The sequence below is a fragment of the Rhinolophus sinicus genome, linkage group LG10 (genome assembly GCF_036562045.2).
Source record: "Rhinolophus sinicus isolate RSC01 linkage group LG10, ASM3656204v1, whole genome shotgun sequence".
Lineage (NCBI taxonomy): Eukaryota > Metazoa > Chordata > Mammalia > Chiroptera > Rhinolophidae > Rhinolophus > Rhinolophus sinicus.
This window is the reverse complement of record NC_133759.1, coordinates 109,967,270-109,983,559: the sequence shown is the minus strand read 5'-3', so window position 1 is coordinate 109,983,559 and position 16,290 is coordinate 109,967,270. Positions and strand designations below refer to the sequence as shown.

General features: G+C 55.8%; 1 protein-coding gene across 1 annotated transcript in view; it reads left to right on the top strand.

The window, feature by feature from the left end:
* LOC109461357 (kinesin-like protein KIF19) overlaps nucleotides 1–16,290 on the top strand; it is a 33,634-nt gene that overhangs the window by 5,301 nt on the left and 12,043 nt on the right. Inside the window, exons 4-14 of the mRNA XM_074314005.1 lie at nucleotides 1,609–1,696; nucleotides 2,541–2,674; nucleotides 2,867–2,992; nucleotides 4,054–4,248; nucleotides 7,206–7,355; nucleotides 8,027–8,149; nucleotides 8,236–8,383; nucleotides 10,131–10,329; nucleotides 10,570–10,750; nucleotides 13,523–13,793; nucleotides 15,556–15,677. Of these exons, the coding sequence (XP_074170106.1) occupies nucleotides 1,609–1,696; nucleotides 2,541–2,674; nucleotides 2,867–2,992; nucleotides 4,054–4,248; nucleotides 7,206–7,355; nucleotides 8,027–8,149; nucleotides 8,236–8,383; nucleotides 10,131–10,329; nucleotides 10,570–10,750; nucleotides 13,523–13,793; nucleotides 15,556–15,677 (1,737 nt within the window). The remainder of the gene's footprint in view (nucleotides 1–1,608; nucleotides 1,697–2,540; nucleotides 2,675–2,866; nucleotides 2,993–4,053; nucleotides 4,249–7,205; nucleotides 7,356–8,026; nucleotides 8,150–8,235; nucleotides 8,384–10,130; nucleotides 10,330–10,569; nucleotides 10,751–13,522; nucleotides 13,794–15,555; nucleotides 15,678–16,290) is intronic.

Below are 16,290 nucleotides of genomic sequence, written 5' to 3'. Positions count from 1 at the left end.
GTCCCAGCGAGGGAGACAGACAGTAAGCAGGAAAAAACAAACATGTTAGTACTAGTGCTGTTGTGGAGGTGACAAAGCATGTGGCAGGGAGCAGAGGTCTTTCTGAGAGGACGTTTCAGCTGAGGCCTGAAGGAGGGATGAGCCGCCGTGAAGGCAGAGGCTTCAGCATGCCCATTCCACAGACGGAGAGGCTCAGCCCACGTGGGCACGGCATCACTTCTGCCATGCTTCAGGGGCATAGCCTCAGGTATCCGGGGGTAGGGGCAGGGAATCTGCAGCCTTCTCCAATCCAAACGCCTTCTCCTTCACTGCCCACCCTGTCCCCTACGTCGGCCCGCCCCTGGCAGCCAAGTTAACACGGAGAGTGTCTCAGGAAGGGCCTGCTTAGAACACGCCGGCCGCCCACTGCTCTGGGAATGTTCCCTCCATTGAGGACTCAGCCGTAATTACAAGGCAGAGCAGGTTTGCTCAGTCCCGGCCGGCTCAGCTGCTGACTGAGCAGATAGGCTTCTCTCATTGCCAAGGTCTTAGCGGCCTCAGGGATAGAAGGGACCTGGCCATCAACATTTATTGAGCAGCTACTGCATGCCAAGAGCTGTGCTTAAGTGGTTGACATGTATTGTCTTAGAAGCCTCACAGCAACCCTATAAAATACACAGCAGTATTGTCCCAATTTTACAGATCAGGAAACTGTAAAACTGTAAAACTGAGGCTTCATGAGGTCAACAACCCGCCTGAGCTCACACAGTTAGAGAGCTCAGAACCAGCACTGAGTTCCAGGCAATTCCAAAGCCAGAGGAAAGCAGTACTGGCTTTGGAGCCTGTCCATCCCAAGCCCGGATGCTGCCTCTGCCTTCTATGAGCTGTGTCTGTAGCCTGGGCTAAGGGGGCAGGTCAGTGGGATGAAGCTCAGGACGCAGAGTGGGCGCCCCGGAAGGGCAGAGGAAGTGGGGACTGTCATTCCTATCCAGTCCAGCCAAACCCACACACCCTCATACACCAGCCCTGGAGGAGTCCTTTCTTGAATACTCCCCATGGACAGGGAGCTCACTCCCACACACTCCCACCGTGATGTACTGCTGCCTTAAATGAAATTAAATTCTGCTGGCCCAAAACTTGTACCCCTGGTCCTAGTTTTATCCCATAAACATGAGTCATAATGCCCTTCACAGATTTCCGATCCTGTTGCTCTCCCAGCCCTTTGCGTTCTTTTTCATTTCTCTCAATTCTTGCAGAAGCCCTGGAAAGGACTCACAGGTATTCAGTACCAAACATGCAGCAGGCCTCATGGTGGGATCTGTCGCATATGTTCTCATGGCATCTCCCTCGCAGCCCCCTTGTGGGGTCGGCCTTGTCTCACACCATGAGGCTCAGAGCGGGTGGGGCCGCATGCCAGGGCTAGCGCAGAGGTAGGGCAGACGCAGGTGGGGCAGACCCAGAATGCCCAGTGCCCATGCTTTGTCTAGGCTGCCCCTCTCCGTGTAGGGCCCGCTGTGTCCACAGGGAATAGACATCTGCCGGCACCGCACACTGGTGCTCTCCAAACAGCCAGGGGCCCAACTCTGGCTAGGTTGTCCACTTGACTATCTGTCTTCTGTCTGTCCACAGGGAGACGTGTACTGTACCACCACCCAGCACTTGGTGGGAGGCGTCATTTCTGGATACAACACGACGGTGTTTGCCTATGGCCCCTCAGGTACCGCCAGGGGCAGTGTTCCGTGGAGTGGGTCGGTGGCAGTGGGCTTTTCTAACAGCACAAAGCACCTACTGTGTGCTGGCGTCACACCAGTCCCTCTGCATCCGTACCTGAAAGGCAGGTAGAATGATCCCATTTTCGCAGCTGAGAAGACTGAGCCTCAAAGAGGTATAATGGCTTCCCAAGGTCGCCCAGCTCGTGGGCGTGAATCTGGTCTCAGCTGCAGCCTGCAGTGTGCTGCACACGAGAGCGACAGGGGCCGCCTCTCTCACCCCCAAAACTGGATCAGAGAGGGTCAGAGCTGGGCGGGTCCTACCCCCTCACTGTGCACCTTGAGAAGCCCTGAGAAGCACCTTGCCCAAAGCCGCAGCTTGTTTATCTCACTGATTCATTCAACAAACATCAGCGAGCACCTACTATGTGCCAGACTCTAGCGAAGGAAAAGAACAGTGTGGTCCTTGACTGTCGGGCAGTGAGCCGTCCCCTAGGAAGAGACACTCCTTAAAAAGTGTGATACATTAATTCTCCTGTTACAAAACAGCACGAACTCCTTGAAGAGACCTTGGAAAGGAACAGACGTTTCTCGTGTCCCCCTCCTCTAACACGATCTCATCTTCGCTTTATATCTGCTCAGGTTTTCTTCCACAGAATAGCCATTAGATTGTTCAGACAGCTTTTTGCCTTTTTTCCAAAATGGAAAATGAGCGTGTCAGAGCAGCCGGGAGGGCTGGAGGGTTTGTACCCTAAAGGCACAGGTGTGAACCATCTTAGGGGCAGGTGTGTCCAGGTGGGGCCTGAGCCTGCATCCAGAGCCCCGCCTTGTGGGTGTCCCATGCCCCTGCAGGTGCAGGGAAGACGCACACCATGCTGGGCATGGACTCGGAGCCTGGCATCTACCTGCAGACCCTCACTGACCTCTTCCGGGCCATCGAGGAGACCCGTGACACGGAGTACAGTGTGTCCATGTCTTACCTCGAGGTAAGCCTGCCCCCACCTCAGGTGCCTTTCCTGCAAAGAAAAGTGGGCATGTCGCCCCCTGAATGCCCACTGGCCTTTGCAGCCCTCAGCCCTCAGAGCAGCCGAGCTCTCCCAGAGCCCAGTGATTTGTGAGTCCCTGCACTTCTCTTCCATGGAAGCTACTCTGCTCCCAGCTTTTCTGTCTTGTCCCAGATCTATAACGAAATGATCCGGGACCTCCTGAACCCGTCCTCGGGGTTTCTGGACTTGAGGGAAGATTCCAGGGGCAGCATCCAGATCACGGGCATCACGGAGGTCTCCACCTCAAACGCCCAGGAGGTGAGGGTCACAGTGGCCATGCTCCCCAGAGCTCACAAGGTCCTTCTTATTCAAGTGCACAGAACAGAGATGGATACACAGCCACAGAGTTGTTTCTAAGCTCGGGGAACGGCAAACATCTATACCCATCTTCCCATGCGCCCAGCCTGCGCTCAGGGCAGACATCACTAATAGATAACATACACTCCCCTCTGCATGCAGCCACAGGCTCAGATCCCTTTCCTACGCAGCACACCAGGCAGTCACAACCAATCAGAGTTGGCCTCACGTCTGATATCCACTTGCCATTCCCGATCCTATGTGCTGCTGCCACACGGAGGGCAAGGTGTAAGCATTTCTGTAGCCCTCTGTCTTTCCTCTGTGCCTCCATCTCTCTCTGTGCCACCCCACACACGACACTGCCCTCAGGGTGTGCCTCCCACCTGCTCAGAAACCATCGATGGCTCCTTATTGTCCCCAGAATGAGCACAGACCCCTCAGGCCCCAGCCGCTTGATGACCGTGTGCTCCAGCAGGGCTGGCGGCTCAGATCCACATGGCCATAGCATCATCCCTCTTGGGTTTGGGGAGGGGGAGGGGAGCCTTCTTGCCTTCTTGTCCTAGCAGTCTGCACACAGTAGGTGCTCAGCAAAGGCTCATTGGTTTGATTTCCACAGCTGTGTGCTCACCAGTGGGTATCGGGCCCAGCTGCCAGCTCCTTACGACTGCCTGGAGTTCTGTATTGAAAGGGTTCTGGGGCTGTCCCTGGCTCTGTGGGAGGAGATGGGTAATCCATTGGTGATGTCTGCCACGGACAGAGGCTGGGGAAGACATGGCACAAGGTCAGCACTTGCCCTTCCTGCTGCATTAGTTCACTTGGTGTATTAGTCACCTCACACTGCAAACCAGAAATTACTTCCTCTGGACGAGCTTCTGCCATCAGCGTCCCAGCCAAGGGGGCCAGCAAATCATTGCCCAAAGGAGCTTGTGGGGCCCACCCCTTGTCTTGCCTGGGTGGCTCTGGAGGGAGCATGTGGCCTCTCAAGCCATTGAACTCCTGCTTGCTTCGGCCTCTGTCCTCAGATCATGCAGCTCCTCACCAGAGGCAACCGGCAGCGCACCCAGGAGCCCACGGCCACCAACCGGACGTCGTCCCGCTCCCACGCGGTGCTGCAGGTCACCGTGCGCCAGCAGAGCCGCGGCTCAGACCTGGCTGAGGAAGTGCACGTCGGGAGGCTGTTCATGGTGGACCTGGCGGGCTCGGAGCGGGCATCCCAGGTGCCGTCCTCTGACGTGCCCCCGCCCCCTCGTCCCTCATCACCATCGCTCACCTTGTGTCATCTGCCCTTTCATCTGTGAGCAGGATCCTGTCCGCCCGAGCCCAGCAGTGTCTCCTGCACCTACAATAGCACCTGCTGAACGCTGTTGATTGAATGAACCCTCACAAGCCCACTGAGTAGCATTTTCAGAGCGCTTCTGCGTGTCAGGCACCCCGGGCGTTAGAGACCCAGACCCGCCCTCAGAACTCAGCACCTCGGGGGGCCAGGGACACAGATGTGTGAGCAGATAATTACAGCATAGGGGCGGCCTGTGTTTTGCGATTCGAGGCTGTGGGAACCCAGAGGAGGGCAGGTGGTGGTCGTGGTGTCCAGGGCCAAGCCTGAGGGGTCATCAGGAATGTGGTGGGGTGCAAGGTAGAGCATGTCAGGCAGGGGACCAACGTGTGCACAGTTTCCTGTGGCCCAACATGGCTGCTGGCCCGACACCCCCGCCCCAGGTCCCGTCTGCTGGCCCCCAAACCCTTGGCTCCCCTGTCCTTTGCCACACCTGTCACTGGGAGTGGGGGCTGTGCTCATGGTCTGTTGTTCTTGTGGCCTGAGCATTCCTTGAGGACAGGACCTAGCCCAGGTCTTGGCAGAAGTGGTGTCGCAATACAGTAACGTCATCAGCAAGCAACATCTCTCACGTCCCGCTAGTGCACCAGGCATGTTCCCCAACACAGTGCAAGCCGCACAGCATGGTGCTTTCTTTCCAAACGCAGAGCTGAGACTTGGGCGATGGCTAACTTGGCCAAGTACAGAGGTAGCAGGCGCTGGGCCCAGGCGTGGACGCGGGGAGTCTGGCCAGACCCGTGCCCTTCACTCTGTGATATTTGCCCCCCAGTTTGTGCCACATACTCGCCTGCTGATGACCGAGCCACGTCACTCCCTCCCTCGCTGCCCTGCCCCTGGCCCTGCCCTCAGGGTGCACGCTGCTGAAACAAGCAGGGCCTGACCTGGAGGCAGACTGGTTTAAAATATAGTGTGTAAATGGAAAATCTGAGGTATGACAAGGCCAGCAGATCAGGGTGACAGTTTTTACTCACAGTTCCCAAGAGAAGGGGCCACGCCACACCACGCAGGGCCACTCAGGGAAGCACCAGGGTTGTCAGGAGGCAGAGGGAAGGGTACGGGGACAAAAACCTTTACTGTGGTTTCTGTGGCAGGAGCGGGAGAGACAGGGTGATGGGCTTAGGACTGGCTGTTTGGACAGTTGTCTGCTACTGGCCCTGGGTCATGAGGGCAGGTGGACAGTGGCCAGAGAGTGACAGTCCATGGAGTGTGAGCTCTGGGCTGGTGGGTTTGCATCTGAAAGGTGTGCTGCTGGGTGAGAGGTTCACTCTCCCTAGGACTCGGCTGGCCCTGGGAGGGACCATCCACGCAGGGTCAGAAGGGCCCCCAATGTCAGGGCATCAGATGCAGAGAATCAAAGACAGGGTCGACACACGACAGTTGTGGATGCAGATAAGTTTATAGAAATGAAGCCAAGTGTGATGGAGGAAAGAGTTCTGGGACCCTGAGTAGGATCTGGGGCTCTGGTCTGTCCCAGCTGGGCTTGTTCATGGAAGGCAATGTGGAAACCGGCCGCCCAGGACTTGGCTCTGAGAGAGGCCACCGGACAGGGGTCCAGACCCCAGGCCCTTGGTCTTGCTCTGCTCCAATGTGCTGTGTGCCTTTGCACAGGCCACCGCCACTCTTTGGGCCTTGGGAGGTTAGCTATAGACTCAGGTGACTTAGTAGACTGCCTTTAGGATTTGCTGGGCTCTCCTGGTCTGTCATTTCTTCATAGAAAATCCCTCAGAAAGAGTTTTTCCCAGGGCACGAGGTCTCTGAGAAAGCCGCCTGTCTGTGACAGAGATGTGACCTGTGAGCAGGGCTCTGGCTCCGGCCACCCCAGCAGCTCCAGTCCCACCCTACACCCGGTCCCACTTAGTGAGGGTGGCAGCTTGCGTTTACTGCTTGTTTCTGTGGGCTCAGCGTCATGCACGGGACCCGTCAAGTTCTCACCATGCCCCGTGAAGTCGGACGACTGCCCCTGTTGGCAAATAGGGACACCAAGGCAGACAGGGAGGTCTGTCGGAGATAAGTGGTGTGGGCCACTCTCAAACTGTGCTCCAAACTGGCTCTGGAATCCATGCCCTTAAAGGGAAAATGGGTTTTCCTGATTTCAAATGAAAGAAAAATGCAGTGCAGAAAATATGGAAATACGGGCAAGCGAAAGGGGGGACTGAGTAGTCCCCACAATGGTCGCATTAGCGGTGTGTGTGCCCCATCCTCTCAGCCCACAGCCATGGAGACCCGCTGGGCCCAGGCACCTGCCAGTGTACTGGGCTTGGGGACACGTGGCCAACCAAAGTGACAGCTCCCTCGTGGAGCGTGTGGCCTGATGGGGGGCGGGCGGGAAAATATTGAACGCAAAAAAGAGGAAGGCAGTTGCCAAGAGAGTTAAGGGATTTGAAGGAAATAAGCAGGACACATGGGGAAAGTAACAGGCTGGCTACTGCGGATGCCCCTTTGGAGAGGTGGGTGAGGCGCCTCCACAGGAGGGGACGCTGAGCTGCCACTGGAAGGATGAGGGAGTTAGGGCTGGGAGGCAACTTCCTGCGTAACATACACATGCGTATTTTTGTTGTAAAAGTGGATTGTTCTGCACAGACATTCCTCTCACTCATTTTTATCTCGTTCATAATCATAAGAGCATCAGCAGTAAACATCCGTCTTAGTGGCTGCGTAGTTCTCCCCGACAGGGTCCTGTCATTGATGTCACGGGTCCTGGGTTTCAGGGGGACAGCCAGTGCATGTAGGGCCTGAGCACCCGGGTGGGCGGGGTTATTGCCCCTGAACCTCTGCCCCCTCCTAGGGGGCTGACGGGTGGGAAGGACCATCTCCCAGCCAGCCCGGCCTCTCCCCACGCAGGCCCAGCACCGTGGCAAAAGGATGCAGGAGGGCGCGCATATCAACCGCTCCCTGTTGGCGCTGGGCAACTGCATCAATGCGCTCAGTGAGAAGGGCAGCCGGGCGCAGTATGTGAACTTCCGGGACAGCAAGCTCACACGCCTGCTGAAGGTATGCACTGCAGGCCGGGTGTGTGTGCTGTGTGTGTGTGTGTGTGTGTGTGTGTGTGTGCATGCGTGGGTGTGTCCTGCTGCCACAGCTGACTGCATCTTTCAGGACTTACCTGCGAGGCAAGAGCCCCAACACCTGAGTCTAAGGGCCCTTCCACTAACCTCCGAAGGCAGGAAAACACTGTAGAAACCATGTCTAGTGCCCACCTGACTCCCCACACCATCCCTCTGAGTTTGGTTCAGCCTATGCTTGCATACACCCAGAGACAGGGAACTCAGTACTTAACCAAGGCTGCCTGTCCCATCATGGACGGTCTGACTGTGAGAAGAGTTCCCCTTTCTACTGAGCTGAACATTGCCACCTCTGTTCTACAGCGAGGCAGGCTATACATAAATAGGTAAAACAATAGAGGAATGTCCCACAGATTTGGCCCCTTGGTCTGCTCGCATCAGAGTGGAGGTCAGATGGGGTCGGCCTGCAACGGGCTGCCCTCACCCTGAGCATCAGCTCCCTGAGCACTGGCCCCTTGTTCCCAGCATCAGCTGCCCTTCTCAGGATTTGGAGCAGGAAGCTCGGACAGGCTGGTCCAGAAGGGCCCGGCACGGGTGGGGGGCACCCCTGGGCAGGTGGGGGGCCTGTTCCCGCCCCCAGCTCTGCCTCCCTCTGAGCAGGATGCCCTGGGAGGGAACAGCCAGACGGTGATGATTGCCCACATCAGCCCGGCCAGCACGTCCTTCGAGGAGTCGCGGACCACCCTGCTGTACGCCGACAGAGCCAAGAGCATCAAGACCCGGGTGAGCCGCCCGCCCGCCCACACACACTCACGTTCCCCTGCACACACTCGCTCGCTCTGACCTTGACATGTGTGTGGCCCCACTAGGTCAAGCGCAACCTGCTGACCGTGTCCTACCACATCGCGCAGTACACGGGCGTCATCTCCGACCTGCGCAGGGAGATCCAGCGCCTCAAGTCCCAAATTGAGAGGCAGGAAGAGAAGGGAAGCGAGGCTGGCGTCCGGGCCACACAAGGTACACCCAGCACAGGCCAGGTACCTCAAGCCTCTTTGCTGCCCTGGGCAGAGATGGGTTTCGTGAGCTCACAGAGCAGAAAGGGCCCGGTGCTGGCAGCCGAGGACAGAGAGGCTGTGGTGGGAGACGAGGCTGGCCAGTGGATGACCAGGGCCCGGGGTTGGTCCTCAGTGTGATGGGAGGTGGACAAGGGCCTGAGCAGGGAGCCGCCTTGAGTGTGTGGCTGGAAAGTGGGCGTGAGACCACTCAACAGCCGAGCTTTCCTTCAGCCTGTTGGTGGGGCAGCTGGAGGGTCCTCCCCAGTTGGGGTGTTGCCCTGAAAACGTGACAGGAGTTGAGGAGTAGAGGGAGGAGGCCGGGGGGTGAGCACGGTGGTCAACCGGGACCGCCCAGTAAAGGGGCGCATTAGAGATGTCTACGCTTATTGTTCTGCGGAAGTCCCGGTCCTTACAGAAGGAGAGAGCAGTTCAGCAAACCCTCACGAGGACCCCCGCTCAGTTTCTCTTCCCCACCTTCCCACACACTCACTTCCCTGTCCTATGATCTAGACGCAAACTCCAGACGTCATATCATTTTATTCATAGGAATCTCAGCACAATCCCTAAAAAGTCAAGACTCTTTACAAAATCCTAACTACAGTCTCATTTCCACACAGAAAAAAATGTTAGCAATAATCTGTTCATATCACCAGACAGCCGATCGGTGTTCAAATTTCCACAACCTTTCACCATCATAAATCTCTTCTGAACCATTTGCTTTTGTTTTTGAGCTAAGGACCCCAGCATAGTCCATGCACTGAGTGTGGCTGATAAATCTTTTAAGTTTCTTTTATTCTACAGGCTTCCCCTCCCTCGTTTTTTGTCCATCCATGTTGTCGCAATGGCAGGGTCTCCTTCCTCGGGGATGAGTAACATTTCATTATCTATTATATATTCTGTTAGATATAATTTCCTTTATCTGCGCATCCATTCATGGACACCTGGCTATTGTGGATAATGCTACATGGACGTGGGGCGCAGATAACCAGATCCTGATTTCATTTATTTTGGGTAAATACCCAGAAGAGGGATTCCTGGGTCATATGGTAGCTCTATTTTTAATCTTTTGAGGAACCTCCATACTGTTTTCCATAGTGCCTGTATCAATTTACATTCCCACCAACAGTGCACAGGGCTCCCTTTTCTCCACGTCCTGGCCAACACTTGTTATTTCTTGTCTTTTTGATGATGGTCATTCTCACAGGTGTGAGGGGATATCTCACTGGTTTTGATTTGCATTTCCCTGATTATTAGTGATGTTAAGCACCTTTTCTTGTGCTTGTTGGCAATTTGTCTTCTTCGGAAAAATGTCTGTTAAGGTCCTTTGCCCATTTTTTTACATTGGATTATTTGGCTTTTGCTATTGAGTTGCATAAGTTCCTTACATATTTTGGATATTAACACTTTAGCAGATATATGGTTTGCAAATATTTTCTCCCATCCATCCATCCATCCATCCTCCACCCATCCATCCATCCATCCATCCTCCACCCATCCACCCACCCATCCATCCATCCATCCTCCATCCATCCACCCACCCATCCATCCATCCTCCACCCATCCACCCACCCACCCATGCACCCATCTATCATGTACCCATCATCTACCCACCCACACCTGTGTATTGAGCTCCTCCTTGGACCAGACCCTCTTGTGGTGGGCAAGCATGGAGTTCAACACTGACTTAGGTGGCCTTGCCTCTGGTACAGCGGCCCCCTTGCTGCCCCCAGTCACAACGTCCGCCCAGGACACAGAGGAGGACAGCCGCCTGCAGATGAACAAGATCCGGGCCCAGCTGGTCAGGGCCTTCAAGGAACAGCTGGAGATGCGGCACAGCCTGGTGGAGCTGGAGAACGCCAGCATCGAGCTGCACGTCGACGCATCCCGCCACCTGCTGACCATGGCAGAGTGAGTGTGCCGTCCCGCGGCCTCACCCAGGGCCCCAGCGCCGGCCGTCCCAGTGGGGCAGGGAGATCAGCAGGACCAGTGGGGCCACTGCTGGGAGCTCCTTTCTGTGCTACTGTCCAGCCTCCCTCTATTGCCTGCAGGTCCCCAGGGGCACTTTAGTCAAGGGCTCCCTCTCTTCCCAGGCAGGACCCCTGGCCCAATCCCTCCCCTGCTCCCCTGACCCCTCTGTCATGGCCGCAGCTGGGAGCATGAGAAGACCCACCATCACACCCAGGACAGGACACCTGAGAGGGATGAGGAGCAGGTGGCGGCCCACGAAGACGGGGACACGGGCAAGTCTGCGGAGTCACAGGAAGAGGCCCTGGCCAGAGAGGAGGTCAACATGCTGTTAGCCGAACAGCGGAAAATTGTGGCCCTCAAGGTGGGGAGAGGGGCTGGGCACGTCCATGTCACACAGTGACGATGAGAGTCACTGACGTTTACTGATTGCCTCTGGGGCACTGGGCCCTCTGACAACAGCCCCCGGCATGGGGCCGACCAGGACCGTCCTATAGATGGGAAAATCGAGGTTCAGAGAGATTAGACAAGTTGTCCCAAGTCCCAGGAGGAGGAGAGCTGGGACCTGATGGGTCTGACTGCAAAACCCATGTCACACTGGGGGCTGCAGGGCCATGGCCCAGGGCAAGAGGCCCTGGGGGACAGAGGAGCCATGGCCGTGGCCATGGGGCACGAGCCTCCAGCTCCCAGTGACCCTTTGTAGTAACCCACCACGTGGTGAGCGAGCAATGCCCACTCTGCCAAGTGCTTCCCATTGGCGTCAGGCTCTGTCTCCCCGAGTCTGGTCTTGGGCACGTGACACCAGGCAGCGACATGGCCAGAGGGTGCCCGACTCCAGGTTCCTGTCTGCAGAGCGAAGTCTCATCACATTTTTGTTTCCTGAGAAGAGCAAGCTGTATATATGAGCTGTTTATGTAGTAGCTAGTTGTCTAAGAAACTCCCTTCAGAAAATGGCAGAACCGGCGGTTGGTGGAGACTTCGGGGAAATGCCAGGGAAGCTGGCTGCTGTCCCAGCCTGTTAGTGACATGTTTGCAGGCAAGTGGAGAATGTGTCTGTGATGTCATGTTGGAAAAGCCAGCGACGCTTATACTTAAAAGCTATGTGGCCAAACCAAGAACCTCCATATATCACTGCCTCTGCCTGCTGAAGTTTAGAGATTACATGGTCTCATTTCAAAAGTCCTCTGACATTTAAAAATAAGGAAAATACCTTTTGCTGAAGCCAATCATGTGCATAGGCAGAGAGCATGACCTTCAAGAGCCAAATACAGATAGAGATGCAGTGTAGCATGTAAATGTGAGTCCATTAATTGGTCAACGAATCAATCAAAGACAAGTCAGTGTTTTAAGGGTCCAGCTCAATGCTGGGCCCTGGAGGCTTAAAGGGGAGCAGGGCTTAGACTCATAGGCTGCTGGGAGGACACAAACGTAACTAGAGTTCTGGATGAGAGCACACTGTAGACGTGTGGACAGAATTCTGGGGAGCTAGAGAAAGGGGCTATTGATTCAGTGGGGGCCGGGGAGGACGTCAGGGAGAAGTAGGGGAATAGGGTCTTGCTGGGGAGCTGAGCCAACTCCTCCCAAAGGGGTCCCCTCTCATTCCCAGAGGAGGAAGAAGTGAAGGCTGGAGCATGTCCCTTCAGCTGCACAGGCCGCTTGTTATCCAGCCTGTTCCTGGGAACTGATCCTGGGGGTGGCATGCCAGGCAGCCATGGCACTGCTGCCTGGGCGCCTAGATGCAGTTATGTGGTGTGGTCAGTCCGCTGTGTCAGCTTGGCCGGGCTGTGGTGCCCAGTGATGCAGGTAAACACCAGTCTAGGTGTGAAGGTGTTTTGTAGACGTGGGTAACATCGACTGTCACTTGAGAGAAACTAAAGATGATCCCAGATGGTGTGGGGGGGCCGCATCCAATCGGACAAAGGGCCTTCCCTGCAAACACTGAGGTTTCCCAAATTCTGCCTCAAGCCGGCAGCATCAGCTCCTGCCTGACTTTCCAGCCTGCTACCTGCCCTGCAGATTTCTGACCTGCCAGCCCATAATCGTGTGAGCCCATCCTTTAAATCTCTTTATGTGTGTAAGCATATGTGTATACACACACAAACATATACATTAGTGTGTGTGTTTGTGTGTATATGTATACACACACATGCACAAACATACATAGACACACACATGTATGTCACTCTCGCCTATTGGTTCTGTGTCTCTGGAGCCCTGACTGCCACGTTGAGTAAGGTTACAGGTTACAGCTCACAGGTCTCATGGGGCTCCCAGCTGGTTCTCCGCAGGTGGGAGCAGCCGCGGTAGTAGACGTGCTGGGCCTCATGTCTCCAGCCCCTGCTTTGGTCTGAGAGACCCAGGTTCTTGGCTGTGGACAAGAGGTCTGTGATGGGGTGGATGCAGACGGCACCACTTCAGAGAGTCCCCTGCAAGGACCGACAGGGCTTGTGAAGGCTTCATAGTGTGAGAACAGGCAGCACTGGTTTCCAGTACAGACAGTGGGGAGAGGTGAGCCCTGGAAGTGTGTTCTAAAGTCTTAATAGAAAATTCAAGGCTTTGCTGTAGTGAGGCCCACAGATCAGAGGCGACTCACTGAAAAGGCAGTTTGTTACTCACAGTTCCCAAGAGGAAGGCACACGCATGTCATTCAGGGCCACTCAGGGAAGCACCAGGGTCCTCAGGAGGCAGAGGGAGGGGAATGGGGACAAGAGCCTTTACTGTGGTTTCTGTGGCAGGAGCAGGAGAGACAAGGTGATGGGCTTAGGACTGGCTGTTTGGACAGTTGTCTGCTACTGTCATGAGGGCAGGTGGACAGTGGCCAGAGAGTGACAGTCCATGGAGTGTGAGCTCTGGGCCGGTGGGTTTGCATCTGAAAGGTGTGCTGCTGGGTGAGAGGTTCACTCTCTAGGACTCGGCTGACCCTGGGAGGGGCCGTCCCTACAGGGTCTGCAGGGCCCCGGATGTCAGGGCATCAGAACACGACAAAGGCAGGGTTAATACAGAGGGGCGGCCACACATCCGCAGAGCCGATCACCGCGGTTTGCGTGAGTTCAGTTTGCAAACCCCAGCCCGTAAGAACAGCCGGGCATGGGAGCAGATTCTGGCATCTGCCCTGAACCCTTGGTCTGTCTGCCAGGCTGGGCTGGAGCAGCGCCTGGCTGGTGCCAGGAAGAAGGCCTCGCAGCTGGAGGAGCTGCTGCCCAGGCAGGCCATCAGCGAGGACCAGCGGGAGGTGCTGCGGCTGCTGTGCAGGACACACGAGCTGGAGCTGGAGAACACGGAGCTGCAGGCCAGCAGCCTGCGCCGGGAGCACCTGCTCTGCCAGAAGGATTGCGTCATTCAGCGCTGCCACCAGCACCGGCAGCTCTGCGAGCACGTCATCCAGGGCCAGCAGCAGCTGATTCACGGTAAGGCCGTCCTGCTGGCCGCACAGCGGCTCGGACTTTCAGTAGTTATTTTCTGGAAAGAGTAGGCAGTGCACATGGTCCAAAACTCAGAGTCCCTGTGGCAAAGCAGGCCACACCAGCTGCCTGCCATCCAACCCTATCCTCCATCGCTCCGTCACCTGCATAGCCCCTCGGGGGTATGAGCAACGCGTGTGCGACAGGAGCACACCACACACACAGCCCGTTCGGTGCCTTGCTTTCGCTCACTTACCTGTGTAGCCTCGAAACGGCTTTATGAGCGCACAGCGACCTCTGCAGACGTGCTCTGGGAGGCACTGAACCACCTCTGGGGGACTGCTCGGCCGTCTGCGCGTGCGTCCCCACGACCCGCCCGTGTCGGGCCCCGGCCCCGTGGGTCCTCTGTTCCCAGTGAGCAGCTGTGCCGGCGGCACCCCTTCCTTTCCCTGCTGCCTCTTACCTCCTGCCTCATACCTCTTTTCTTCCAACACTATTTTGACGGAATTTGAGGCTTACAGAAAAGTTACTACACTACAAAGAACTCCTCCAGGCTCACATCGCCCACTTTTACTCTAGGGTTCTGTCTCCTTCTCTCGCTCCTCAAACACTCTTTGATCCCTTAAGTGCTAAAGGCATATCTGCTGAAACAAGGCATCGTTTTCCATGACCTCGGGATAGTGACATGGATATAATACCAAACTGCAGACTGCACAGCTGAGGCCACGTGTGTGCATGTGTGCACATGTGCACGTGTGTCAGCACGTGTGTTGTAGCATCTGGAGCTGAAAGGAGCTTGGTGTGTTCACATCACCACCATCATCATAATCACACTTTTATCGTCAACACTCATTAGCGCTTCCCTTAGGGGCACCTCCCAGTTCCTCCTATAACAGGGAAAACACAGTTCTTTCGACAAAGTTATGACAACGTTAAAGAACGTTTTGGAAAAGAAAACAGTTTACTTACAACCCAACTACCTGTCTAGTCCCCGCCTCTAAGCTGTCAAATTTTGCCAGAGCTATAATTAGGTCGTCTTTTAATTTCTTACTTAACTTTTTTTAATAGAGGTAAAATTTACATAAGATTCACCATTTTAACCATTTGAACAGGTACAACTCAGTGACATTTGGTATATTTGCGTTGCTGTGCAGCCATCACCTCTCGTTCCAAAGTATTTCTGCTCGTCCATAATAAACCCCACACCCCTAAGTGCTCACTCCACTCCCCTCCTCCCCACCCTGACGACCACTGACCTGCGTTCTGTTTCTATGGATTTGCCTGGTCTGGACGTTTCACTAAGTGGGATAGTGTGCTTGGTGACCTTTCGTGACCAGCTGCGTTGGCTCCACGTCGTGGTGACAAGGTCCGTCTGTGTTGCAGCGTGTCTGTCAGCGCTTCGTTCTGTCAGCACTTCGTTCTGTCAGTGGCCGAGTGAGACTCCATCACTAGCCCACACGGCGGCTCTCCAGTTGGAACACCCGTTTTCAGCTCTTTTGAGTCTACCCTAGGAGTGGCTCTTTAACTTTTAAACTAAGTGTTATGTACGCTTTAGAATTGCTCATAGTATTTATGATGAAAAGGCAATACGTGAGCATAGTAGGAGAATGTTAACGCGAGAGACGCATGAGGAGTCCTGGCTACAGAAACCCCACCCCGTGGAGAAACCTCTCATCAGGTTGGAGAAGCAGCCTTACACCTTCGGACGGAGGAGCCTTTAAAAGCATGCTGGGCGCTTGCCCTGACGTCTGCTCCCTGGTTCCTGCAGATGGTGGCATCCAGGTGCCGGCACCGCTGGACAAGCTCTATGGCCTGTACTGCCGTGAGCTGGGCGAGGGCTCGCTGAATCGGCTGCTGCTGCTGCAATCAGTGGTGGCCGGCAACCGGCAGGTAAGACCCCCGAGGCTCAGCATGTCCCCTCCTGCCCAACCTGGGCCCCTGGCCTGTGTGCGAGGCCCAGGGGGCACCCACCCACCCATGAAAGGTGCCCCAGTGCTGCTGGCTGAGCCTCGATCCCCAGCCCCAGGGCACATTCAGGCAGATTTCCGGAGAGGCCAGCCCGGGCCCTGGGGTCTGCTGGGGAAGGCACTCCTGGGGTGGGTGCTGTTCACACTAGGTCTGCAACCCTGGGCTGTTGCTAAAAATCCCTGTGGGAGAGAAAAGCCGAGGGGAAGGAAGTCTGAGCGTGGGGTGGCCCTGTTACCTCAGTGACTGGAGAGGCGTCTTCTGGGGCCCTCAGCCAGATGCTCAGCCTGAGGTCTCTGCTCTTGGGCTCGTTGGTTCTCCAGGGGTGCCTCCAGGCTCCTGCTTGACAGTGGCTTCTGATGCTTATTCTGGGGACTCCCCAGGGACGAGGCTGGGGTGGGGGCTCTGTGTCCATTATTTAGACAATTGTTGTCCTCACGAGCTGTACCCATGCCCTTGACAAGGCCTGGGGTCCCAGCCCACAGAAGCTCTGCTTTGCCTTCTCAGGAGAAGGAGAAACCTCCAGGCTTTTGCCACA